Source organism: Macrobrachium nipponense, chromosome 46 (genome assembly GCF_015104395.2).
Source record: "Macrobrachium nipponense isolate FS-2020 chromosome 46, ASM1510439v2, whole genome shotgun sequence".
Classification (NCBI taxonomy): Eukaryota; Metazoa; Arthropoda; class Malacostraca; order Decapoda; family Palaemonidae; genus Macrobrachium; species Macrobrachium nipponense.
Genome location: NC_061106.1, coordinates 39,112,519 through 39,139,170, shown reverse-complemented (window position 1 = coordinate 39,139,170; position 26,652 = coordinate 39,112,519). Strand labels below are relative to the sequence as shown.

The following is a 26,652-nucleotide window of genomic DNA, read 5'->3' as shown; positions in this document are numbered from 1 at the left end:
TTCACTAATACTATAGGCAAAAAAATGTTGTTTTATTGTGCTGATTACAACTAAGATCAATAAACGGTAGACATATATACGCTAACATTGTTCAAATGAGTGCTGGGAAAGATGTTGGATCCTTGGCGGTTATGAACGGCACCTCAGTCGGTGGACACCATATTGGATTTCATAATTGCCTTGAAAACATATTTTACGAAGACCTCACATGCCTATTATAGTTTGTATGGCGCTTTCACATTATGTTGAGGAAACTTCAATCTTTTGAATGGTATGCTTAAAGATGTAATTGTATTCATGTTTCAACAATTACATATCGAGTGAATAAGGCAGATCCACAAGATGACGATGGATCCACTGCGGTGTTTCCCCCTATACTAAACATGTGTCCTGTGGAGCTTCTGCAATGTTTATAGGTAGCCCCTGCTATTCGGTTTGGGGGAGGGCGGCTCAGTGTGGTTTAGGGGTGATTCTAGACACTTGAGCTTTTTGGGCTTCTCTGTTTCGCTGAAGAGTTGCCTCCTGCCTTCAGACAGTCCAGAAATTTTTCTCTCCAGTCTTGCTCAGCTGTACAATAAATGAGTCTTGTAGGAACCCTGGCCTCTGGAGCAATTCATGAGGTTGGGCAGATTGCACATGAGACCGCTGCTATTTTTTCTAAAGGCAAACTGGACCAATAAGTCTCGACCGGACTCATTAAATCTAGCTAATAACTCCGCGGTGGGTATTTCTTTGGAATTTTCAGTTTCCCATAGTATTTTGGTTGCTTATTAAGAATTTGCTGTTATTTTTGAGTTCGACTGAAATTAACCCCCAGGGGCAAGTATTAAACACGGCAAAATACATTTGATGGCCCAATCCATAGTGGCTGTCATATTCGCGGGAATGTTTGTTGCAGTCCAGGCAGAGTTGTTGCCTAGAAATAAGACTTCAGGTAGTGAAATCCCTTCTACCGTTGAACCCTGACCTACACTTTTACTCTGATGCCTCAGATCTGGGTTGGGGAGCTCTTCTAGAGAAATAAGAATTTCGGGCATAATGGTCAGAAGACCTAAGGAACACCCACATCAATGTAAAGGAACTGAAGGCCATTTATATGGTATGGGGCATGTTTAAATTCTGCACTCAGTGCTGGGTCTGATCTCGACAGACTGACAACCCACAAGGCACTGGGTGTGGGGTTTATATCTGGGTTGGACTCCTAGGGTGCTATATCACCCTCTAATTGTGGCTCTATGGTGGGTATGGGGCCAACCTGGATGAATGGTCATACCATAGTCACATGGATTTTGTCCTTTCCCCTCTGACGATGACCCGCACTTCATTAAGAATTCCGTCTCTGGCCTTTTACTTGACCAAACACCGGGACACCAGGCTGTAAATACTGGCGGTATAAATGAAAATCTGAGTTTTGTATTGTAGTAATGTAAGTGATCAAGTCGATTTTGACATACTTCTGCATAATCATATGAAACAGTTAAGCCCAAAGAGAAAATAAAATCTAAAGGAAATCTTAACAAATCTTATGAGTTTTCAGTTGCTCCCAAAGCCAAAAAAATGTAGAACATCCTCTCCTATAACATTTAAAACTCAAATTTCCAACAGATTCAATGTACTAGATGACCCCTTTAAGCCATTATCAACCTCACAGCCATTGGAAAAGATGTCTCAGTCCTGCTCACATTCAAGTATGACCAATCCCTCCCAATCCCTTCAATCATATTCAGAAACAGCTACTTCTGAAGTGAAGGGAAAACATATTGATTCTTTAAATATGGTTAAAAGTTCAGATAAATCTAGTCTTAAACTGAACCAACAGGATGTGCAGGAAAAATGTTCAAACTCCCTATCATCTAATAAAAATAAAAGTCTGCCAGGCACCAGGCTTAAGAGACTTTCAAACCCAAGATCATTCGGCCGTATTTGAAAACCCATTCAAAAAATGACACGGCTGGGCATTAGAATCACAGTCAAAATTCCAATTTAATATCTTGCAATGGAATTGCAAAGGCCTTAGGATTTGTTTGGAAGAGTTAAAATTATTATTACCATCATGATCCAGATGTAGTTTGCCTTCAAGGAACTAAGTTAGGCAACACTATACAATTCAGGACTAAACTATAAAATGTATATGATGAACCCCAAAGATGGTGATTGAGCTCATGGGGGGTTGCAATTATTGTTATAAAGTCTGTGCAACATACAAGCGTTCCTTTGAGCATAAACCTACAAGTAGTCCTCATTCGAGCATGCTTTGAAAGAGAGATTACTATTTGCTCTATTTAACCCCCACCTAGGTCAGAGATTACTTTGAATGACATTCAGGCACTAGCTATTCAACTACCTCCTCCTTTCTTACTACAAGGGGGATTGTAATACCCATAACAGTCTGTGGGAAGGAGATACCTTGGATGCATAGGTAGAACCATCACTGATTTTATCCTGAATAATGATCTTTCTCTTTACAATGATGGTACAACGACATTTCATAACATCTACACCAATGTCTTTTCGGCCATAGATTTAAGCATAAGTTCACCTGCAGTCCACTTAGACTTCAACTGATCTGTAGACGAATTTTTGCACGGAAGTGATCACCTTCCCATTCATTAAAGTATGCTACAAATATACCTGCTGAATCTCCTATAAAGTGGAAGGAGAATGAAGTGGATTGGGTGAATTATAAAGGAAGCTTTCAATTATATCAGGAAGTAGAGTCGTTTGAGTCACACTTAGATGCATATGATTACTGGACCTCAACTACATTGGATAATGCTTAGAAATATATCCCAAAGACAGAGGGTAAGCCAAGCAAGCCGGCAGTTCCCTGGTGGGACGAAACTTGTAATAGGCTGTGAAGAATAGTGAGAAAATGTTATAGACGCTTTAAGCCAAAACTCCCTGGAACAACTAAACTACATGCCAACAGGCCTTAGCTAAACAACGAAAATATATTAGAAAAGCCACAAAGGAATCTTGACATTACTATATTAATGGTATTAATTCTAAAAAACTAAAAAGATTAGTATGGAAAACGATTAAAAAGCTAAGTGAGAAATCACCTACTCTACTCTAAAAATCAGTGATATCCTTATTTCAAAACCAGTTGATGTGGCAGAAAAATTTGGAGAGCAATTTGCTAATATATCAAGTTCCAAAAACTACACACCACAGTTCAATAAGATTCGAAATGTCAAGGTGCCAATTAGATTTAACTTGCAAAACAATAAAGCATATAAGGCTAAGTTCTCACTAAGGGAAATACGAGAAGCTCTCTCATCTTGTGAGTCAACAGCCCCTGTTGCAGATAACATTACTTACATGATTAAACATCATCTGGAACATACCAAAACATATCTCATGAAAATAATAAGGTCTGGGAAACAGGCATCATTCCCCCATCTTGGAAGATAGCCATAGTAGTTCCAGTCATATAGCCAAACAAAGATTCATATCAGCTCACTAATTACAGGCCAATTTCACTAATGAGCTGTGTCTGTAAATTGTTTGAGAAAATGGTGAACTCTCGTCTAATGTGGCATTTGGAGAAAAACAGATTGTTATCTCCTGTTCAGTTTGGTTTCAGGAAGAATTGTTCTGCATTGGACCCTTTACTGAGATTATCAAATCAGATGCAACAGGGATTTTCCAATCAATCTCAGACAATAGGAGTATTTTTTGATCTGGAGAAGGCCTATGATTTGACATGGCAATTTGGTATTGTTAAACGGCTCAATGAAATTGGAACTGGGACAATATGTTAAACTTTTATCAACTCATTTTTAAGTGACATTTATTACAGCAACAGTTGGGAATAAGTTTTCTCCTTGTTATGAGATGGAAGAAGGTTTCCCACTGGCAGCATATCGAGTGTTACTAGCTTTGCCATTGCTATTGATGATATTGTGAAATCTGTTTCTGCTCCAGTTAGGGCTTCACTGTTTGTGGATGACTCACCATCTATGTCACCACGTACAACGCTGTATCAGCTTGTAACTACCTGCAAAAGACAATAAATGTCATCAGTAAATGGGCTGATGAACATTGTCTCTGATTTTCTTCAACTAAAACTGTAGCCATTCGGTTCACCAGGTGTACCTGCAACGAAACTAATTGTAATTTGAAACTGAAGGATTATCTTATTCCTTACAAGAAAGAAGTAAAGTTTTTGGGCATGATATTTGACAGCAAGTTAATTGGCATAGCCACATTGACTCTTTAAAAACAAAGGTTAGAAAATCGCTTAATATTTTAAAGGTGGTATCGGGATTCGACTGGGGAGCTGATGAGAAAAGTTTACTAAAGTTGTATGACTCATTATGTAAATCAAAACTGGACTATGGCTGTCAGGTATATTCATCTGCCAGCAAGTCCAGGTTCAAAGAATTGGACATATTTCATAATATGGGGTTAAGAATATGTACAGGTGCTTTCAGGACGACATCTGTTGGGAGTATCTACATTGACTCTCATGAACTTCCTTTAGATCTGCAAAGAGAAGAGCTTGGGTTGTGGTACACCTTGCGACTGAAAAGCTCTCGAGAGAACCTTACACAAAAAATTTTAGTGTGTGACTCTAGAAAGTTTAATGAAAGATCTTCCAAACCTTTTCAAATAAGACAGTTGGAATGTTTGAATGACATGGTAATTCAGTGCCAAAAAGTTGAAGTAAAACCATCCTCTGTACCTCCATGGCTTACTCCCAAGATTTCCTTATGTTCTAAGAAAATAAACGAAAAGCAACAGTCTGACGAAGAGATAAGAACTCATTTTTTAAAGCATGACAGTAAACATGATGGGCAGGTAAAGTTTTACACTGATGGATCAAAATCTGATAATGGAATTGGGTGTGCAGTTGTGCTTGGGATTGAAATTTATGAGGCAAAATTGCCGGAGTCGGCTTCCATATACATGCAGAATTATTAGCTATAGTTAAGCTTTAGAAATTATTTATAACTCAAATAATATATAGTGACTCAAGAAGTGCATCATATTAATTAAAGCAGCGGTATGCAATTCATCCTCTGGTACAAAATACCCAGGAGTGGCTCTTTTGGATTTCATTTTTCTGCTGGATCCAACTCACGTTGGAGTTCGCATGAATGAGGAGGCAGATAGATAATCAAAGGAACCAGCTATGAGTAATTGGTATCAGGTACCAAAGTGCCACATGTTGATATGAAAAGACCCATCAAGTTGTACATCTTTAAGTGGCAAGAGAGATGGTCCTCCCCTCTCTTAGCCAACAATAAGAAATTTAAGAAGATAAGGAAAAGCATAGAAAAATGCCCCTCCTCTTTTCAAAAAGAGAGAATAGAAATTGCTTTGGGGCAACTTTGCATAAGGTTATTTTAGAAGGTGGCAGTGTGCCAGTGTGTGCTAGATGTGATGCTACCTTATGAGTGGAGCACATCCTGGTGCATCGTGCAAATTAAAGAGAACAGAGTCAGAGATTCCACCTTGATGGAAAATCTCTTGCCAATATTCTAGATGACAGAGCAGATATTCCTACACTAGTGAGATTTGTTCTGACACGTAATACAAACCCTCGGTCCTTTACATAAGGAATTACTTACGGCGTAGCTGGAATTATGGCCGTTGAATCTTGAACAAGGTGGTTAGGCAGTAACTACCGTTGGGCAGGCTAGCTAGCCTGCCCGGATGTAAACACTCCACTTTGCTTTGGCTGTCTTCCGATGAAGACGTGTGTTTGTGAGCTCTGGCTGACTGGTCGTTGATCTTTTTTCCCGGTGGGATCCTTTTGGTTTATTTTTGTTTTTTAAATAAATATGTATATACGGTGTTTGATATAAATACTAAACAAAGGTTTGTCCTTGTTTTTAAATTAATATACAAACCCACTTTTTGTGATAGCCTTTATAACCGCCCCTCTTCTTGTGTTAAGAGTCGGGCAAAGGTATGCCAACATATTATTTACATTCTTTCACCCTTTAACACTGATTCAGACCTGCATGAGGACGAGATATGTATTTAACATGAGGATGAGAACAATGTATTTAAACGTGAGGATGAGACATGTATTTAACGTGAGGATGAGACATGTATTTAACGTGAGTGATATTGATCCTGTAACGAGACATGTATTCATCCGAAACTTACGCTCATGCTTGGGAATACCGAGGGGAACTTCAAAGGTTTGTCCTTGCTTTGTTTTTATGGTAATTTCTCTTCTCCTTCATCCTTTCACTTACTATCGGAAGAAGGTAGAAGAATGGGCGTGCGGTTGTTGATGTTGGGGGATCTCTAACTTCAACTTAGGAGGGCGGTGCCCTTGGATGCGTGATGAGTATCCTCATTACTTTAATAATTTTTCCTTATTTTACAGACTAGTGGTGATTGTGTTTACAACAGTTTGGTTGGATGCTCTTCGTATTGGTTATCCTAACCTTGGAATTGTACCTATAACTCGTAGCATGTTGCGTACCGATCCTCGAGTGTGTGTACTGATTCCCTGCTGATAATCATATTCATTTTACCACTACTACCCTGGAATTATGTCAACTGGATGAAAGCTGTCGCGCTGCACCCTGTGAGGTTTATCTACTGATGGTTAGAAGTCTGCAGAATTTGGAGGAATTCGAGGAGGAAGAGAGCTCGTCAAGTGTCGTCTGTCCTCCTCTTAGAGATCATCAGATCTTCATGGCCTCCACCCTTCGACTTTTAAGGCTTTGACGTAGAAGAGGAGGTGGTCTCCCCCCTAAGAAGTTTTGCACGGGACTTCAAAGATTGTGTGTACTGATTCCCTGCTGATAATCATATTCATTTACCACTACTACCCTGGAATTATGTCACTGGACGAAGCTGTCGCGCTGCCCTGTGAGGTTTATCTACTGATGGTAGAAGTCTGGCAGAATTTGGAGGAATCGAGGAGGAAGAGAGCTCGTCAAGTGTCGTCGTCCTCCTCTTAGAGATCATCAGACCTTCATGCCTCCACCCCTTCGACTTTTAAGGCTTTGCCGTAGAAGAGGAGGTGGTCTCCCCACCTAAGAAGTTTGTCACGGGACTTCAAAGGGTCTGTCTCGCTCCAGTGAGACAGGTGGGTCTTCCGCTGGGTCCTTCCCGCTTCCTCGGGCCAATGGGCCCCGTCTTTCCTTCCTCAGGGAGGAAGCAGACGGGGACCATGGAGGTACCGGCCACCGCTGGTACCTCCTCTCCCGGTTTCGAGGTTCCACCTCCGGACCGGGAACCGTCTCGGCCGCCCGCTTGCGAGCGTTGCCGAGTGTACGGTCACTTATGGGTGACCGTGCAGCCAAGGTTCAGACTGCTGAGTATGCTCACCGTGTCAGGACCCAGGCACGGAGCGGAAGGATGGTAAGAGTTGCTCGGGTGACTCTTGCTAGACCGGCGTTCGCTCTTGCAGCGATCGTCCAGTACCCAGGGTTGACGTGACGTTCCCACGGGTCCGTGCACGCAGAGACCAGTGGAGGCGGCCCATCCAGCCCTCTTTTAATTATTCGTTTTCTTTTCAAAGAGGTTTCAGCCTCAACGAGGACTTGGAAGAGTCGGAGGACGGTATCAGCCATCTCCTGTCAAGTGCACGCTCAGCCCCACCCAGACCGACCAGTCTCGGTGGCAGCAGACGCTTCGCCTGCCAGGCAAGAGTTTCGTAACCTCCTCGAAGAAGCGTTCTCTCCACTGCTGCTCCCGCAAGTTCCTCCAGACAGGTGCAGTTGGGCCGTGTTGCTACCGCAACTGCCTCAACTCCGTCCTGGATGGAGGACCTGTCGGTTGTCCTGAGGAACTGTCTAAGAGGAAGCCCAGGAAGAAGAGGAAGGTGTCGTCATCGTCTTCTGCCGCCTCTTTCCCTTCGACCTTCCGAGGGCCCCAGCCGAAGGAATAAGGTGGTGGCCTGGGTGCCCCCCCCCCCCCCCCCCCCCCCCCCCCCCCCCCCCACCCCACCCCCCCCCCCCCCACGAAGTCTTGCAGAGACTTTTAAGGGTCTGTCTCGCTCCGGTGAGACAGGTTGGTCTTCCACTGGTCCTCCCGTTCCTCCTGGAATGGGGCCCGTCTCTCCTTCCCCTGGGAAGAAAAGACGGGGACCGTAGGGGTACCGGCTACGCTGGTACCCCTGGTCCCAGCTCCAGAGGTTCTACCTCCAGACCGGGAACCGTCTCGGCGGCTCGCTTGCGAGCGTCACCGAACGTACGGTCACGTACGGGTGACCGTGCAGCCAAAGTCCAGACTGCTGAGCATGCTCACCGTGTCGGGACCCAGGCACGGAGCGGAAGGATGGTAAGAGGCGCTCAAGTGACTCGCCAGACCGGCGATCGTTTGCGCAGCGATCATCCAGTACCCAGGGTAGATGAGACGTTCCCATCAGACTGTTCACGTAGCGAGGCTGGGAAGAGGCCTCGCCTGGACCTGGTCCATCTTCACCTGGCTGGGCCTGCTCACTGGTACCGTGGCACGTCGAGAGGACGGTGCTCGCTCTCTCCGCCTTAGTGGACACTACCAGTCACCTGACCGTCACTCCCACCGGGACCGGACAGCTCGCATGACTGATAACAGCTCCCCTGATGCACGTAGCCGACATTATCATCCTCGGTCCAGTACTTCTCCGCAAGGAGACCGCTGGTCCAGTCCTGCAGCTCGATCACCACCGAGGGTTGGCGATCGCCTGCAATCCTCCCAGCTTACCGGTTCTGCTGGTAGGCAGGGTAGGAGCGTTCGTAGCAGCTCCCTTGACGCGCAAGACCGATGCTCCGTCCTTTATCCAGCGCTTCTCCACAAGGAGACCGCTGGTCCAGTCCTGCAGCTCGATCACCACCGTGGGTTGGCGATCCCCTGCTGCAGTCCTCCAAGCTTACTGGTTCTGCTGTTAGGCAGGGAGGAGCGCTTGTAGCAGCTCCCTTGACACACAAGACCAACGCCCCCTCCTTTGTCCAGCGCTTCTCCGCAAGGAGACCACTGGTCCAGACCTGCAGCTCGATCACCACCGTGGGTTGGCGATCGCCTGCAGTCCTCCCAGCCTACTGGTTCGACTAATAGGCAGGGTAGGAGCGTCAGGTCTCCCTCACCTGTCCCTTCAACTTCCTCAGGCTACACCGGGAGGAACGAGGCGAACAGGAGTGACCGTGATGAATGCACTTCTTATGGTCCGACCACGAGCTTGGTTCGGTCCTGGGACCAAACAGATCCTCGCTCAAGTGGTTGGAGGGGATCGTGGGGGCTGGCGAGGACGATGACGCTTCCTGGACTCACGGAGTGACCATCACCGCTGTTCACGTGATGGTCCCGCTGGACCACACACGTAGATAACGGTGTGAGCCCCCCCTTCGGTCCTCTTGAGAGGTTTCGACCTCGACGAGGGCTGGGACGCGTCAGAGGACGGTATCGGCTCTCTCTTGTCACGTACACGCTCAGCCCCACCCAGACGACGGTCACGGTGACGGCGGACGTTTCGCCTACAGTACGAGTTTCGTAACCCTCCTCGGGAAACGCTTTCTCTAGACGATAACATTTTCCTAGACTCGAAGCGGCCATCACCGCAGGTTGACGGCTACCCGTAACTCACTTCTCCGACTGCTAGTTCCGCTGGCAAGGCGAGCGAGAGCGTCCAGTCTTCCTCCCCCATTCCCTCTCCTCCTATGATGGCGACGGGAATGGGAGGGACCCTGCAGAACGTTCTCCGTAGGATTCCGCGTCGGGGACTACATTCCTGGAGGGACCTTCGGGTCCTACCGGATGGAAGGCCTCGTCGTGGAGGAAGGATCTTGCCCAATCCTCGATTTCTACGAGAATCGGGAGGACCACCAACCGATGATCATCTGACGAGATTTGCGTGGGGGGTCGGAGTTTCTAGCAGTCTTCGAGGGTTCGAGTCTTCTACGATCTGAGAACACTTGGGCGAAAACCACGGTCCAGAGGGGGCGAGACGAGATCCCGGATATCATTACTACGATAATTGGGAATCCCGCTGAATGCTCGAATTCTTGGAATTTCTAGCGTTCGAAGGAAGTACTGCTGCTAAGGAAGGTATCTCGGGAGGGGCTCAGCCTGGACAGAGCCTCAGTAGGCAGTCAACCCCGGGATAGAGAAGAATGGGTGAGAACATCCAGTTCGGCTTGAACTATCATCTTCAGTATCCTGTGACACCGTAGAAGTCTTCCTTCGGGAAAACTTCACCTTCGCTCTCTTCATTAGAGAAGGAAGGAAGTCAGCTTCCAGTCCTTATTCTTGTTCCTTGTATGGAAGAGAATTTTGGCTGGAAGTCTATGTACACGAACCTACTAATATACTACGTATATTTCCCTCACGACATGCTTCTGTTATCAGTTGATTTGTCTGAGGGGTAGGCACATACCGTAGTTAACTGTACGGGTTGTGACCGAGACGAATACTAGTATCTTCTTAATTGAACTACAACTCGGGACTGTCGTGCAAGACTCCCAAGAGTTACCAGTTTCGATTTTGAGATACTTGTGGTATTGTTACAACAACAATACCACAGCGTTTGCATTCACCGAAATCCGTTTTGGTTAAAATGCAGACGTTCGAGCGTATTTTCTTGCGCTCGATGGTTCTAGCCGAACACATTCCTTCTTGGAATGGAATCCTGGCAACTCAGGATGACGAGTGAGCGAGAGCTAGCGGTGTATAGGCTGCCTGCCAGCCCTGCCTGCCACAGCCCAGCTGGTGCCCTGCCTGCCACAGCCCAGTACCAGCTGGCTCTCTGAGATAGTACGGTCAGATATTGTCTCTCGTCCTCTGCGATGATTGACTACCGAACCGAATCTCTGCCCAGCAATCACAGACTTAGGTCTCTGGTCGGCTGGAATTCTCGCAACCGTGTATGACCATCTCTACTGCATCGCCTTTTGCCGTTGCGAGAATTTTCAGACAGAGATATCTCACTAGACTCGTTATCATCTTTCTGTTTACCACTTGGTAACAGAAGTCTGTAGCCTAGTCTCCCGCTGCATCGCACCTGCCACTGCAATGACGCAGAATGATTTCTTTCAGACATCTGGTTTGTCTTCTAAATACATCTCGTATTCGTAGGTGTGCAATTATTCTTTATCCACCCCAAATTGTAGATGAATAACAGAAGACATCGCCTGTTCCCCGCCCTGCCAGCTCTACTTCAAAGTATATAGATGTCCTTCCTGATCCAGCCCATGAGAAGCGGTTCTTCAGGCAGTACGATCCCTGTGTTATCATTACTGAAAAGCGCTCCGCTTTCATTGCAACTCCAGCTTCTCACCGAACGGCAATGAAGTAGCGGTTTAGCGTTTTCAGTCCTCTGTAAACAACAGGGATTAAAGCTGTCTTCATGGGTTGGTGTCATCGGCGGGACTTTTCTACGCTCAGAATCTTGAGAGTTAACTTCTCTCGATTCAGCTGTGAAGACGTAGGTCTTCATCCACTTAATCACATTCGTCTTCAACAGCACATAGGATTGTTTCTCCTTAGTTGAGATTTGACTACTAGAAGGCAATTGACTTTCGTCTGATGGGCACATGCCTTGAGAGAATCATCATCTCGCCTTCCAGCATCGGTGGCAACAAGATAGACGATTTGTATTGTTTCTCGGCATAACCCTTCAAAAGGCGAGTGTCATGTGACCATGCCTCGGATGCACGACGGCTCGCCTCACACAACCGAAAGCAGTCAGTCGGCAGCTGTTGAAGCGTCCGAGACCCTCACGAGCTACGCTGTGGACTTTGTATCAGTTGATCCAGATCAATCATTACTTTGTCCTACTGGCGTGTTCCAGTACCCATAAGTATCGACACCCACCATGGAGTGTCGGTGTCATTATCTACTGTGGAGACGACAAGACCGTGAGAGACTTTGCTGCAGTGGGATAGACCAGTGGATGGGTACTGGCCATCACTCCGAAGAATATATCAGACAGGAAGATGGATAGGTCATTGCAACTGTATAGATATTTAATGTTAGGCTGTATATTAATTACATTACGTACAATTTATGAACATTAATGTACATTTGCTTGTATTATTCTATAGAAGAATGATATTTATGTTTCCATGTATATTTCCCATCGCACATACTGTGAGACCACTATTTCATTATGCATCGTGGCAACATTGTAATTAGATGTGTCAACACTGCCTTTATTTCCCGCCATATGCATAGTCAGTCACTGTCCAGTGGTCATTGTAGTGACAAGCGTGGACCTGCTTCCCGCTACTGTCGTCTTGATGTCTGTTTATCTTCATTACAAGATTTTAAAGAACCTATGGATTTAATTTGTCACCCCTTCATTCCATTTCTCGCATGGATGTATGTGGCAGCATCCCACACATGGCGCAGTGAGTAACCGCACGTATTGACCGCCATTGCCGCTTACTTCTCGTCTCGCACATTGGATTCCTTACAGTGACTCAAGATATCAACGACAATTTACTACAGTGTCTCCAAGAGTGATACAGTGTTTGTGCAGTGCAGGGTTAGTGACAGTGTGTTATAGTGTTGTGTTGCTTTATATTAAAGTGACCTTGCCAAGCTTTCTTCAGGACATTTGAACTCTAGCGCCTGTTTTCTCGGGAGCCCCCACCATACATCCTCCCTTCGTCATGCATCGATGGTGACTGAGGCCCGAGTCTCTCCCCCAGAGGCACTCTCACCCCTCCTGCCTCCCCTCTGGTCGCTAGCTCGCAACACACACTCACTCACCCACCCGACTGCCGCTTATTTCACAAGCACACTGGTCAAACGTTTGTAATTTTTAAAATATCCTAAGTGCTTTCTTTCACTTACATACAACGACTTGGATATTTTTCTGACATTCTGCAGCTCTCAAACTCTCTTACGACACCGAACACGGTATGGCTCAGCAAGAGGAAAAGCTAATTGATTTAATGGATCAGACAGCGGATGAGACAGAGGAGCAGACAGCGGATCAGGCAGAGGATCAAACGGAGGGTCTGATGAGAGACGAGGTACCTGTGCACCTACCCACCGCTGATGAAGATACCAGCACCACTCTCCCTCCTCCCCTGACTCCCAACAGGACAGGAGACCAGAATAATGACATACTTCATCTTATACACTTTCTGCAGACTTCCAGCATGCAAGAGCAAGACCGAACGACAAGAGGAGCAGAACTTCAGACTACAGATGGAGCAATCAAGACAGGAAGACAAACCAGCGGTTCATGTCTCTTTTCTCCTTGCTATCAAGACAGATTGCGGCATCGCAACCCCAGCAAACTAACCCCATGATTGCACCTCTTGTTACACCTGTTCCCCACCCCCTGGTTTCTCAGAGAATACACCTTCAGTTCTAGCAAGCCTACAGTCCATCCCCCACCTCTCCTGCAACAAGATGCAACGTACCAAGCGTTTCGCCAATGGAGGACTCCGTTTCGAGGACTATGCGGCATTAGTTGGACTTGATAGGATACATCAAACTTTCCCAGCTGATTCACCTGAGAACTTGCATCTCCCTGGACATCCAGCGCCTACACTGGGCATCCCTCCCAACACATCACTTTCCCTTACAGAGGTGTTGGATACTCTGCAAAAGCACTTTCACAGCCTCAGAAATGAAGCCTTACGACGCAGGGAATTGTTGTCCTGCAAACAGGCTGTCGGTGAATCATTTGCAGACTACTACGCACGCCTCAAGGATCTCACTGATGAAGTGAACTTATGCACTGGCAACCCCACCTCCTGCACCGAACGGCAATTGCAGAAGGTAATTTTGAGGGTGTGAGAGAAGAGAAGAGTTATACAACGCCTTATCCCCCTCCAACCCTCGTCTACCCTCGCAGAGTTCGTGACATGCTGCCGCTCCTACGAATCTACATGTGTGACTGCATCAGCCATTGCATCTTCCCCTAGCCAGGTCAATGCAGTATTTACATACAAGAAGAACCAGCGTCTACATAAGAGGACTTCTCACCAGTCTCCTAACAGTGACCCTTGTCAATATTGCTCTCGCAAACACGATTCCGGACAATGCCCAGCCACGGGTGTATCATGCAATAACTGCGGACGCACGGGTCACTGGCCCCGCACTCAGAAATGCCCCGCTAAGGAAGCTCAGTGCAAGACCTGCCAGAAAACAGGGACATTTTGAGAAGATGTGCAGGTCGACCAAGAAAAGTCAGACTGGGTACACAGCTTCACCTCCCTCTTAATAAGTCAAATCCCAGCTGCCGTTTCGTGGGTGATAACCTGGGTAACGAGTCCCCCACACCAGTCACTGTCTCTCTGTCATTTGGCGATATATCAGCACAAACTCCAGCTAATCCCGATACAGGAGCAGACATCACAGTGATTGGCACCATACATTTGGATGCACTCCGCATACCTCGAACAAGGCTCGAACCTCCCACCCTGACAGACGTTGTGACAGCAGATGGACCACCCCCATGACACCAGCTGTAGGATACTTCCAGGCAAACCCTTTGTCTTGGCAACAAGTCTTGCTCAGCAACCATACATGTTCAGAGGATATCCAGACTCCCCTCCTCTCCCGTGAACATTGCCGAGCCCTCACCATAGTGTCACCGGAATTCCTGAAGCCCATCCTCAAGGTAACACGTCAACAGATCCGTTCAGTTTCCTGCCTCTGCCATGATGTCACCTGCAGCTATTAAGGACTATTTTCTTCGGCACTTCAGCGACGTCCTCATATCCAAGAAGGATCTACAAACCCAGCCACTAAAGAAAATGGCAGGCCATCCGATGAGGATTCACCTGAAACCTGGTGCTACACCATTCGCTGTGCATACACCCAGGCCCATTCCGTTCGCTCTCAGAGATCAAGTGAAAGAAGAACTTGACTCCTTGGTGCAACAAGGAATCATCAGACCAGCAGGCGACGAACCCTATCTGAATGGTGCCATCCCATGGTCTTGGTACCCAAGGACAAAGGTGTGCGCATCACTGTGGATCACACCCACCTAAATTCTCAGGTAGCCCGCCCTACACACCCTTCACCTACGCCCCATGATGCCGTCCGCAACATACTCCTACTGCGAAGTACTTCACCACAGCGGATGCCCTGCATGGCTATTGGGCAAATGGAGTTGGTAGAAGAGGACCGCCAACTGACTACATTTATAAACTCCATATGGAAGATTCCAGCACTGTCATGGCCCGATGGGATTTTCAGCAACAGGTATGCATACTGCCTCCGTGGAGATATGGCACTACAAGGTGTTCCCAACTGTGTGAAGGTGGTAGATGACATTCTCCTTTCCGATGAGGATCTCCCTTCCCACCTACAACAACGTGAAACCAAATGCTGACCAGATGCCGTCAATATGGCATCACCTCAACAAGGAGAAATTTACTGTAGCCGCCCCTAAAGTTAACTTTTGCGGTTATGTCTTATCATCCGATGGTATTGCAGCAGACCCTGACAAGGTATCAGCTATATGCGACTTCCCGACACCGTCCAATATCACAGACATCAGGTCGTTTATGGGTCTCGTCAATCAACTTGCCGACTTCACTCCAAACATCGCAGCAGCAGCACAGCCCCTACACCCACTTATGAGCCCCAAACGCACATTCGTCTGGATGCCCGACCATGAGCGAGCATTTAAGAAAGTCAAGACAGCTCTGACTTCACCACCTGTCCTGGCACCCTTCAATCCTGCCTCGCCTGTGGTTCTACAAACAGATGCCTCACGCCGATACGGTCTCGGCTATGCCCATACTTCAGATAACGGCCGAGGTCAGATGCGTCTCGTCCAGTGTGGCTCTCGTTTACCTTACGGATAAAGAGACTCGCTACGCCACCATAGAGCTGGAGCTACTTGCAGTCATGGGCTATAGCTAAGTGCCGCCTATACTTGTCTGGACTTCAACATTTCACCTTAATGACTGACCATCGCCCCTTGATGCCAATTCTCAATCACCACACTTTAGATGCTATTGAGAATCCACGCCTTCAGCGCCTCAAGATGAAGTGGCCTCCTACATTCACTACAGTATGGGCCGCAGGGAAACAACTTTGCATACCAGATGCCCTGTCTCGCTCCCCAACCAGTCGCCCCACACCTGAAGATGAAGAGGAGTGCACTACTTCGACTGCACATGTCAGGCGTATCGTTGCCAGCACCGCCACTTCCACTGACGACCAGGCAACAGGACCCATCATCGAAGAAGACAAGTCCCTACAAGAAATACGCACGGCCGCATCTCAGGATCAAGATTACAGTCGTCTCGTTCACTACGTCTCCAACGGTTTCCTACCAACCGCATGATCTCCACGCTTCCGCCTTCCCGTATTGGAAGTTGCGGGACAACCTTTACGCGGATGGAGAGTTAGTATTCTATGGACCCCGGATCGTCATCCCTGCAGCCCTCCGTAGACGCACCTTAGATCGACTTCACGACAGCCATCAAGGGATTGAAGCTACTCGACGTCGTGCAATGCAGACAGTATTCTGGCCAGGTATCAATGCAGATATCAAGAGTAAAGTAGAAAGCTGTGAGGCCTGCCAACAGCTTCTCCCTAGTCAGCAACAAGAACCTTACATGTATGACGACCATCCATCCCGGCCCTTCGAAAGTGTGTCAGCTGACTTCTTCCACGTGGCAGGGAAATCCTTCCTTGTTATTGCTGATAGACTTTCAGGCTGGCCTGTGGTTGTTCCCTGTGGACTTGACACAACTGCAGCCAGAGTTACAAGAATGTTCTGTGTTTTCTTCCGTGAGGTTGGTGTTCCACTCCGCTTACGAACTGATGGAGGACCCCCATTTTCCAGCCATGACTTCAAGCAATTTGCCGACCGCTGGGGAGTTCATCACATCATCACTTCTCCACTTACCCTCAGGCTAATGGACACACAGAAGCTGCAGTTAAAGCGGTTAAACACCTTATCATCAAGACCTGCCCCATCCGGGAACATAGATTGTGAAGCCTTTGATAGAGGACTGCTGGAGCTTCGGAATACACCGAACCCTGCTGGACACTCCCCTGCGCAGATCCTCTATGGCCATCCTCTCCGCACTTGTGTTCCAGCTCACCCCAGATCATTCACAGAGGAGTGGCAAACTAAGACTGAAGATTACGACCGTCTCACTGCTGCCCAAACCGACCAAGCCATGAGCCTTTACAATTCCCATGCCCGCCCTCTACCCAAGCTCACCATCGGCCAACAAGTTAGGATACAGGACGCAAACGACGCTTCGATGGGACAAGGTTGGCATCGTGATGGGCCGCGGAATGTCAAGAAAGTATGAAATAGCCTTCAAGTGGTCGTGTATGGTTTCGCAAACCGAAGACATTTACGGCCAGTGGCTAATATGAGTGATGACACCTCTCCCCAAGTCCCTGTGTCCCCTTGCCCTGGCTAGGAAAGAGAGCCATCATTCAAACCCTCCAATGTCCCTCGTCATTCACCTCGACTAGCTCAGAGGAATTAATGTTCCGCTCGAGACACTGCTACGAGCGTAAAGGGGGAGAGAGGTGTATAGATATTTAATGTTAGGCTGTATATTAATTACATTACGTACAGTTTTATGAACATTAATGTACATTTGCTTGTATTATTCTATAGAAGGATGATATTTATGTTTCCATGTATATTTCCCATCGCACATACTGTGAGACCACAATTTCATTATGCATCATGGCAACATTGTAATTAGATGTGTCAACACTGTCTTTATTTCCCGCCATATGCATAGTCAGTCACTGTCCAGTGGTCATTGTAGTGACAAGCGTGGACCTGCTTCCCGCTACTGTTGTCTTGATGTCTGTTTATCTTCATTACAAGATTTTAAAGAACCTATGGATTTAATTTGTCACACCTTCATTCCATTTTTTTCTCGCATGATGTATGTGGCAGCATCCCACACAGCAACCATATCCTTCTTTCCCTTTGGGACTGCCCTCAGGTCCTTGGAACCTCATTTCCTGGACCAGTGGTGGATGCTTGCAAGATGTGTTTGCTTACCCAGCTCCTTCAAGAAGGACCAAGTTGCATCTCATCCATGGTGTGCAGTTGTAGAGTAAGAAGGATGCGAGAGTGACTGCCTCTCCCCCCTTCCACCCCTCGTCCTTCCACTCCTCTTCTTCGGGTTGAGGATAGGACTCAAAACTCACACTGGCTGGTCGGACATTGATAGCGGTAAGCGGGTAGATTACAGTTCAGTGACCGGACCGTGTAACACCATTTTGCCTGGTCCGTAATCCTGCCAAGGTAAGTAGTCTCGCAGATGACCTGCAGCCTACCAAACCCGACCCCAGAGACCAAACCCGAACCCAACCCACAGGACCGAACCCGAACATGCATCAACATGAAAGCCGATTCTCTTTGATATTTTTAATCTTGCCCAACTAATCTTTAGGACCTCCAATTTAATTTACAAGTATTTCTATATTTTCACCCATGCCCAACTGAACTGTAAGAGCTCCATTTTTTTCCCTTCGTTATTCTATTTTTTTTTTCCCATGCTTGCCCAACTAATTTGCAGGAGTTTCCATTTTTTTTTCATTATTCGATATTTTGACTCTTGCTCACGATAGTTTTACCCGTGCCAACCATAATCTGTAGGAGATACATTTTTTTTCCCCATTATTCGATATTTCTTTCCTTTGCCCCAACTCATCTGTATGACCTACATTTTTTTACATTCTTCGATACATATTTTCCAGGTACTAGTTATCCGCTAGGATAACTAGTACCTGGAACGGACCCTTGCCCGACCTTCCTCGACCCTTCAGTCTGTTCCTGCTTCTCAGCCAGTTCAGTGCTTCGTCATAACTACCATGTCTTCTTCTGCCGAGAATTTGTCGTGTTCCGCACACGTGGCGTTCGCTGCCGCCGTTCCCAGTCACGCTGGAAGACATATACATTTTGTGTCAAGACGAACGATCCCTAGTTAGTTATTTAATGAAAACAAATTCCCCTTGTTCAGTCATCTCGGAAAACAACCGTCCCGCCAGAAAGAAAAAAAAAATCCTCTACCCAGAAGATTTGAACGACTCGGATTTCTCTTATTAAGTTCTATATTCTGGACGACTAGCAACATCTCCAAGGTAAGGTTATCAATGTAAATGCACGTTATTTTAATTATTTTGCCAAAATTAAGCACGCCATTGTTATTTCCGCTTTGCTGAAGTCAAGGCACGCTCAACACATCCGAACATTCACGTTCGCTAGAAGTCCACGTGTTCGAACGCAGTCCATGTGTTCGAGCAAACAACGTGGCCTTGACTTTCTTTACCAATGTATTCTCGGAAATATTCATTTTGTTTAGTTATCAGTAAGGATATACGGGTGCCAGCCATATTTATGGACAAGTTATATTGGTTAGATATTTATAATTGTTAACTTACTACACAGGGGGGTCCAGGGGGGCGAAGCCCCCCGGCCAGGTAAGGACATGCAGACTTAGTTTGGTTAGGTCGGTTCCTTTGGTTAGTAGCAATCACGTGAATTAATACTATACTGGGGGGTCCAGGGGGGCGAAGCCCCCCGGCCATGGTAAGGACGTGGAGACTAACTATGGTTAGGTTGTTGGTTCCTTTGGTTAGGTAGCAATCACTTAATATACTATACTTCGCCCCCCGGCCAGGTAAGGGCGCGCGGCCTAAGTTTGGTTAGGTTGGTTCGTTTGGTTACGATCACCGGAGCTCCTCAGTTTAGTTGGAACAGGAGCTCTACAGTTTAGTTGGAACAGGAGCTCCTACAGTTTAGTTGGAGTTGGAAGGGAGCTCATACAGTTTAGTTGGCCATGGTTTTTTTTGGCTAGGGTTTCGTGGTTTTTAGTGTCAATTGCCGTCGTTGTTAGCCTAACACAACGGGGGACGGGACCTCCTACATTTTTTGTTGGTACGTGAGCTTCTACAGTTTACTTGGCAACGGGTTTCGTCTGCTAGGGTTTTGTTGTTTTTCGTGTTCATTGTCGTCATCTGGGTTTCCCCCCACCCAAAAACCCGGTTTCCCAATGGCTCCCCCCTTACCGTTTTCATTTACTCGCATGTACTCCCACCACCCAAAAACCCGGTTCCCAAAAGGGTCCCCCATTAGCGTTTTTATAGGTTTCGGGGTTTTTAAACCGGGCGCCAAAACAAAGCGTCCGCCATCTTGTTTGTATTGCTCCGCCGATTCCATAGCAGACGAAACCCGTGGTCAAACGAACTGTAAGCGCTCGTTCTCCCGGTAAGCTCTTATCAGAATCATAGAAGCATTCCCGCTCCTTCCTCTAGCAAGGGGAGGAAGGAGACTGACAATTAATGCAAACCCTTCCAGAACTTTGCATTAATGTCTCCGACGCCAAATATTCTTCACAGCCCTTTTTTCTGATGAGTTCACGATTCCTCACTCATTTCGAAAAGGCTCAGAAGTCCTACTCTTGATCATGCAGCTCCTATACTCCGATCAAGTTGTCAGAGGCAGCAGGCATCCTCCTCGCTCTTACGACCAGGAGGAGTAGCCTAGGTGTGCAGAACTCCAGGTCAGTTCTAGAGGCTCACTCAGATTTCCTCCCATCAAGCAGTGAGTCTTCCTTATGTAAAGGTTCGTGAAAACCTGAGGCGCCGTCGACAGGCCGAAGCACAAGGCTCTGAATTGGAAGATCCTTCCCCCCCCCCCCCGTCATGAAACGGAGGTACTTCTTCGACGAAGGATGGATCGAGACTGGAAAATAGGCGTCCTGGAGATCCAGAGACACCATCCAATCCCCTTGGCGAAGACCCGCCAGGACTGAAGCAGAGGTTTCCATGGAGAACTTCTGTTTTGAACAAACTTGTTCAGAGCGCTGACATCCAGAACTGGTCTCCAGCCCCCCGAGGCTTTCGCACCAAGAAAAGACGATTGTAAAACCCCGGTAGCTTTGATCCAACACAAGTTCTATAGCTCTCTTGTCCCACATCTGATCCACCATTTGTTGAAGAGTATCTTTCAACACAGGGTCCTTGTAATTGGCGGACAATTCCCTCGGAGTTGACGTCAGGGGAGGATTGTCCAGGAAAGGAATGAGATATCCCTTCTGAAGAACCGACATCGACCAAGGGTCTGTGTCGATGCGAGTCCAGGGCTTCCGCAAATCCCCGGAGCCTGGCACCCACATGGTGTTTGGAGGAGCGCCACTTCACATTCCCCTTTTAAAGGGGCGGGAACGAGGCTCGACCTCTCTTCTCGGTTGTTTTCCCTTTTAGCGGTAACTCTAGTGGGAGGCCACCTCGAAAGGGCCGAACAGGAGTAGACGCCACTTTCTTTTTCTCCCACCATCACTGGTCTCTTCTTCCTGGACGATTGCAGGAGAAGATCCTGAGTCGCTTTCTCCGTCAGAGATCGGGAAATATCCTCACCAACTGTGACGGGAACAAGAAAATCAGACCTAGGGGCGAATAACAAAGCTGCTCTTTGTGAATGCGATACTGCTTTCGTCAAGAAAGCGCTAAACACAGATCTCTTCTTCAAGAGACCTGCTCCAAATAAGGAAGAACTTCCCCTGAGCCATCTTGCACCGCCTTGTCAATACATGACAAAATTGCCAGGAGTACATCCTCCGGTTCTAGCCCTTCAGGGGCATGAGCCTTCTTGGACATCACCCCAAGGGACCAATCTAGGAAGTTAAAGACTTCTAGAATGTGAAAAAGTCCCTTGAGGAGATGATCCAACTCAGAAAGACCCCAAGTAATTTTAGCCGTGTGAAGGCTATGTCTCCTGGATGCATCTACCAGACTGGGAAAAGTCAGCTTCAGCTGAAGCTGGAAGAGTGAGACCCATATTCTCCCCAGTCTGGTACCAAATCCCTCTCTGCCCATAAGTCTAGGGGGAGGCATGCAAAAGACTGTCCTTACTAGCTCTTTCTTAGTTAGCATCCAGTTATCCAGCGATTGCAGAGCTCTCTTCATAGAAATCGTCGGTCTCATCTTCAAGAAAGCCGACGATTTCGGAGTCTTCGAGCATGAAAAAGTGAACGAGGCGAAGGAGGAGCGGCAGGGATCAATGCATCTCCGTATTCCTGGAGAAGGAGAGCTGTCAAAACTTTGTAGTTCGACAGTCCTTCTTTACCGTGAGACTCGTCCTCTGAGTCCTCTTCCAAAATCGGATCATTAGGAGAGGCCACTTCCCGTTCCGGGTCTTCCTGTCCAACAACTCTCTACTGGGGACAAACTCCCTAATAGGAGAGGGGCTAAGAGAGTGTAAAGAGCTCCTATGTTTGACTGGGCTCTTCGTACTTGGTTGGCTCCTCGCGCGGTTGCTGGCGCTTGCGCCTGGCTGGCGCCTCGCGCTCTGGCTGCCTCGCGCTTGCTGGCGTTCGCGCCTGGCTGACTCCTCGCGCTTGGCTGGCGCCTCGCGCCTGCAGGATCCTCGCGCTTGGCTGGCGTCTCGCGCCTGACTGACTCTTCGCGCTTGGCTGGCGCCTCGCGCCTGACTGGTGCCTCGCGCCTCTCAAAAAGTCTCGCGCCTGACTGACGCCTCGTGCCTGGTTGAAGTCTCAGATTCCTCCCACCAATCAGTGAGTCTTCCTTATGTAAAGGACCGAGGGTTTGCATTACGTGTCGGAACAAATCAAACAAATCACAATTTGAAGTAAATTGTATTTTTCCTAACTATACAAACCTGAGGTCCTTTACATATATGCTCACCTCATGCCACCCTCAACCTGAACCTGGGCCGAAGGGCAAAGTGGGAGTGTTTACATCCGGGCAGGCCCGGATTAGCCTGCCCCACGGTAGTTACTGCCTAACCACCTTGTCCAAGATTCAACGGCCGTAATTCCAGTTATGCCGTAAGTAATTCCTTATGTAAAGGACCTCAGGTTTGTATAGTTAGGAAAAATACAATTTACTTCAAATTGTGATTTTTAAAATGTATTAAGATTTTATGAAATTTAGTAGCATGGCAAATTTTAACTTATTAATTTTATTTTTTAATTTTATTTTTGTTCATAGTCATCATATTAAGTATATACCTAATTATTTATAATTTTTATTTATTTTTAATTAAGGTATAAATGGTGTTAAATGAATGTATGCATGTCAGATAGTTTTTAAATTGTAATTTCAAATGTGATTTTTTAATTATGGTGTAAATGGTTTTGAATGAGTGAGTGTCTTAGTTTTAATTGCTGTATATCATTAGATGATAATAGTTTAGATTGTTGTGTATCATTAGATATTCAAATTGCAATTTTAATTGATCAGTTGTATAAAAGATTTTAATTGATTCACATAATCATTTTATACATTTCATTAAATCATACCACTGCAGCGCTGAATGACCTTTACAAGTCCCATCCCTTGGTTCATCCCCTAAAGTCCATAATCAGTCAAACCATAATCAATCATCCTAATGAAGACATTGCAATCCATGTCTCTAATATGTTTAATGACAATGCTTTGTACCATTTCAGGCAGATATCGAAGAGACGTCAGGAACAAATGTCTCTGGACAGGTTTGTTATTTGGCAGGGGTCCAGCATGTGACTCTCAAGCTGTTCCTAGCGCCAGTAAAAAAACGAAGTCGGGGAAGTAACCTCAGACAGTGCCACTAAAAAATACGAAGAAGTAACCCCAGATAGGTTCATAATACCCGAAGTCCTTCTGGAGGGGGATTCCCCTTCCAAACAGTAACCTCTCCTCCTCCGTCTCCCCTCCTCTCAGTCTTCCATACGCTAACAAGTCTTCCATAAAGGTAAGAGTGATGGTAAATGTTCATTATTCATTTCATTATTCATTTATATTTATTTCTCATTGTTTTTTGTATCTAAAACTGTTTATTTCATGTAAAATGTATTTTTTGTTAATATTTTTGGGGGTCTGGAGCACATTAATACTACGTATTTACATTATTCCTTATGGGAATTATTGCTTTGGATATCGTTGGAGGTTCTGGAAAGGATTATGTATGAAAACCAAGGTACCACTGTACTTACGAGATGTTCGTGAATCCCCACACCTATCAATGTGGGATTCAGCAATGTAATTACTGGGTATGTTACTCAAATAATTTTGTTATAATATTGTTTATTTGTACTTACCCAGTAATTGTCAGTAGAGCCCACTGTCCTCCTCTCACATGGACATTTTGGGGAAGTAAATTGAACTCTTTTTTTTCATGAAGTTTTTCCTCTTCTTCCCAGAAAGTGGGTGGAGCCCAGTCACCTACTTGACAGAAGAAAAAGAGAGTATTACTGCGAAATTTGAAATTCCAGCTGCCATCGAAGTAAAAAAAACTACAGCGATGCAATTACTGGGTAAGTAAAATAAAACTTAAATATATTAAAAAATATCATATTACCAACATGGCCTGGTTCCTGCTAGTCACTGCCTGGAATGCTTACCACTTTATATTTTTCTTTTGCTTATGTTTTTAATATTAACTGACTTATTTTTTCATGTGTATCCCCATGGGCCTGATAGTAAACACAGCACTCATTTTGTATGTCAACTAGTAGTTACCAAACCAGAGAGGCACAGTAGTAGTTTACCACAATAGTTCCTCAAACTATGTTCTAAAAGTCATGTCGTGTCTTGAACAACACACAGTAGACAATATTAAATGACCTTAGCATCATCCCTGACCTTTTGTTGTCTTGCTTACTACAGTTTCTCTTAATCTGATCCCTTTGGTCTCCCAATGTGGTTGTCTAACTTTTATTTTCAATTTATACCAATTTTCAGTCTCATATAAGAAAGGAAGTTGGAGTGGGCGCAGAGGAGGGAGACTGTTGTAGGTGTGAAAAATCCGACCGTAAAAACAGGCCAAACCTAACCTTTCCTAGAATGCTGTGTCCTGACTTAAGCAGGCCTTACCTAACCTGACTTAGTGCATTGTGCCCTGACCTGGCTGGGGGGGGACTTCAGCCCCCCTCCCCCTGGTATCCCCCAAGTAACACTATCAGAAACAGATTGGCAGGACTAAAGGACTAAATTTCCATTCAAATATACTTGGTCTGGCCCTGGCTACAGTCTAACCAAACAAACTTGACCTTACCTTTCCTAGAACGTTGTATCCTCACCTGACCCGAACTTTTGTTCCTAATCTGACTCGGGGCGCTGTGCCCTGATCTGGCTGAGGGGGCTACATATCCAATGGACTCCCCTAAGTACCTACCTAGTAACACTTGACATTTAGCGCTTGGATGGGTGTAGGCTAGCGAGTTGTGGTACTAGGTTCAAATCCCTGGGTTTCATTATCTGAAAAAGAAAAATGAACTGATTTACCATATTCTCAAAATCTAAATAGTAGTTTTTTAGACTCCTTCGGGTGTTTGGGATTTGATTGTGGATGTTCAGACTAGAACTGGTTCATATTGTACTATATTCAGTTGGGATGGTGAAATACATTTGAAAGTGTCTAACCAATATTATAGTAGTACATATATGTAATTAACATTTGGATGGCTTGTAATATTGTGGCTGTTCAGATGTGAAATTTAATCTACAAAATTGATCTAGCCAATGTATGAGAATGTTTTTTGAAGTCAAGAATGAAATTGCCTTCCTAACTTGTAAAACTACCTTGTGGGATTAGGTGATCTTGCCAAGTTTCTTCACAAGCAGTGAGGCATAGTCTGGCACCTATGTGCTTATTAAACAATCATGCATCTTCCTTAAAAATTTAGTAGTTTTTCAGAATTGATGGGATTTGATGCTCAGTAGTAGTAGTAGTAGTAGTATTAGGCGGGATATGCCTTTGAAACGGCTCCCTTGCTTGTTTATTCCTACTTTGTTTTGAGTTTCTTCTCTCTGAAATACCACATTTCTTTTAGAAAATCTTTCCTATTCTCCACTTCCTCCCTCGGCTACTAATGTCTTTATTTTCTTGATATGGTGGCTGCACAAATCCATATCTATTTCTAATCTCATTGTATGCTGGACAGTAAAGTAAGAAATGTTCTAAATTTTCATTTTGTTCCTCATAGCATAAACATTTTGTATCTTCTTTCATCCTATTTCTATCATTTAATCCTAGTGTACTTAGTCTGGCCCTAGTGATCAGCATTGTTTTTTCAGTGTTGTCATACCAGGTTTCTTCTTATGTTTTCTTTATATTTTCTGTAGATTCTTAATGTTGACTTTTCATTCATTTCTTTCTGCCATGCTTTTCTGTCCCAGTTGTTTATTATTTCTCTTAACTGTTTGTCTTTAACTGATTCAATTTTACTTAAGTTTATGTTTAGTTCTTTCATATATTCTTTTACTTGCATTATCCATGTTTATATATATATATATATATATATATATAATATATATATATATATATATATATATATATATATATATATATATATATAGATATATATGATATATATATATATATATAGATATATATATATATATATATATATATATAATAATATATATACATATATATATTTGATATATATATATATATATAGATATAATATATATAATATAATTGATCCATGGTTATGTCATATAGGAGCCTTTTTCTGCCACTCTTCAATGAATGTTTCAGGTAGAATAGTTTATTCTTCATATCTCTTGAGTGACAGGAAGAGGCTCCTATTTCAGATCTTAACACACAACTTGCTGTGTAACTTGGCACTTTCAAAATTGTTCTATATACTTGATTGTCTATCTTCTGAAATTCATTTATAGTTTTCTTGTCAAGTTTCATGACTTCCATGGCATACATGAAGGATGCCATCGCTAATCCTTTCTAATAAAATTTTCCTATTTTTCTTTTTTTACCTGCTACCGCTCTTATTGATGACT

The 26,652-nt window shown here is 45.3% G+C and overlaps 2 protein-coding genes across 10 annotated transcripts in view; one reads left to right on the top strand and one right to left on the bottom strand.

Moving 5' to 3' along the window:
* Nucleotides 1-25,593, bottom strand: part of LOC135214924 (tRNA (cytosine(72)-C(5))-methyltransferase NSUN6-like) — a 45,168-nt gene extending 19,575 nt beyond the window's left edge. Inside the window, exons 1-4 of one of the 9 annotated variants that reach the window (XM_064249406.1) lie at nucleotides 25,432-25,593; nucleotides 24,905-25,107; nucleotides 23,949-24,072; nucleotides 3,322-4,000 (exon numbers count right to left, since the gene is read on the bottom strand). The gene's annotated coding sequence lies outside the window, so the exon portion shown is untranslated. The remainder of the gene's footprint in view (nucleotides 1-3,321; nucleotides 4,001-23,948; nucleotides 24,073-24,904; nucleotides 25,108-25,431) is intronic. The other 8 variants (XM_064249409.1, XM_064249408.1, XM_064249405.1 and 5 more) reach the window with 8 other exon arrangements.
* Nucleotides 15,249-15,722, top strand: LOC135214699 (uncharacterized). Its single transcript, XM_064249032.1, has one exon. It carries the CDS (start codon nucleotides 15,249-15,251, stop codon nucleotides 15,720-15,722), a length of 474 nt encoding a protein of 157 aa, XP_064105102.1.
* Nucleotides 25,594-26,652: the final 1,059 nt, after the last annotated feature.

Bases quoted from the DNA above. Each gene is read 5' to 3' on its own strand.
- LOC135214699 (XM_064249032.1), top strand. From the start codon at position 15,249: ATGCCGTCAATATGGCATCACCTCAACAAGGAGAAATTTACTGTAGCC.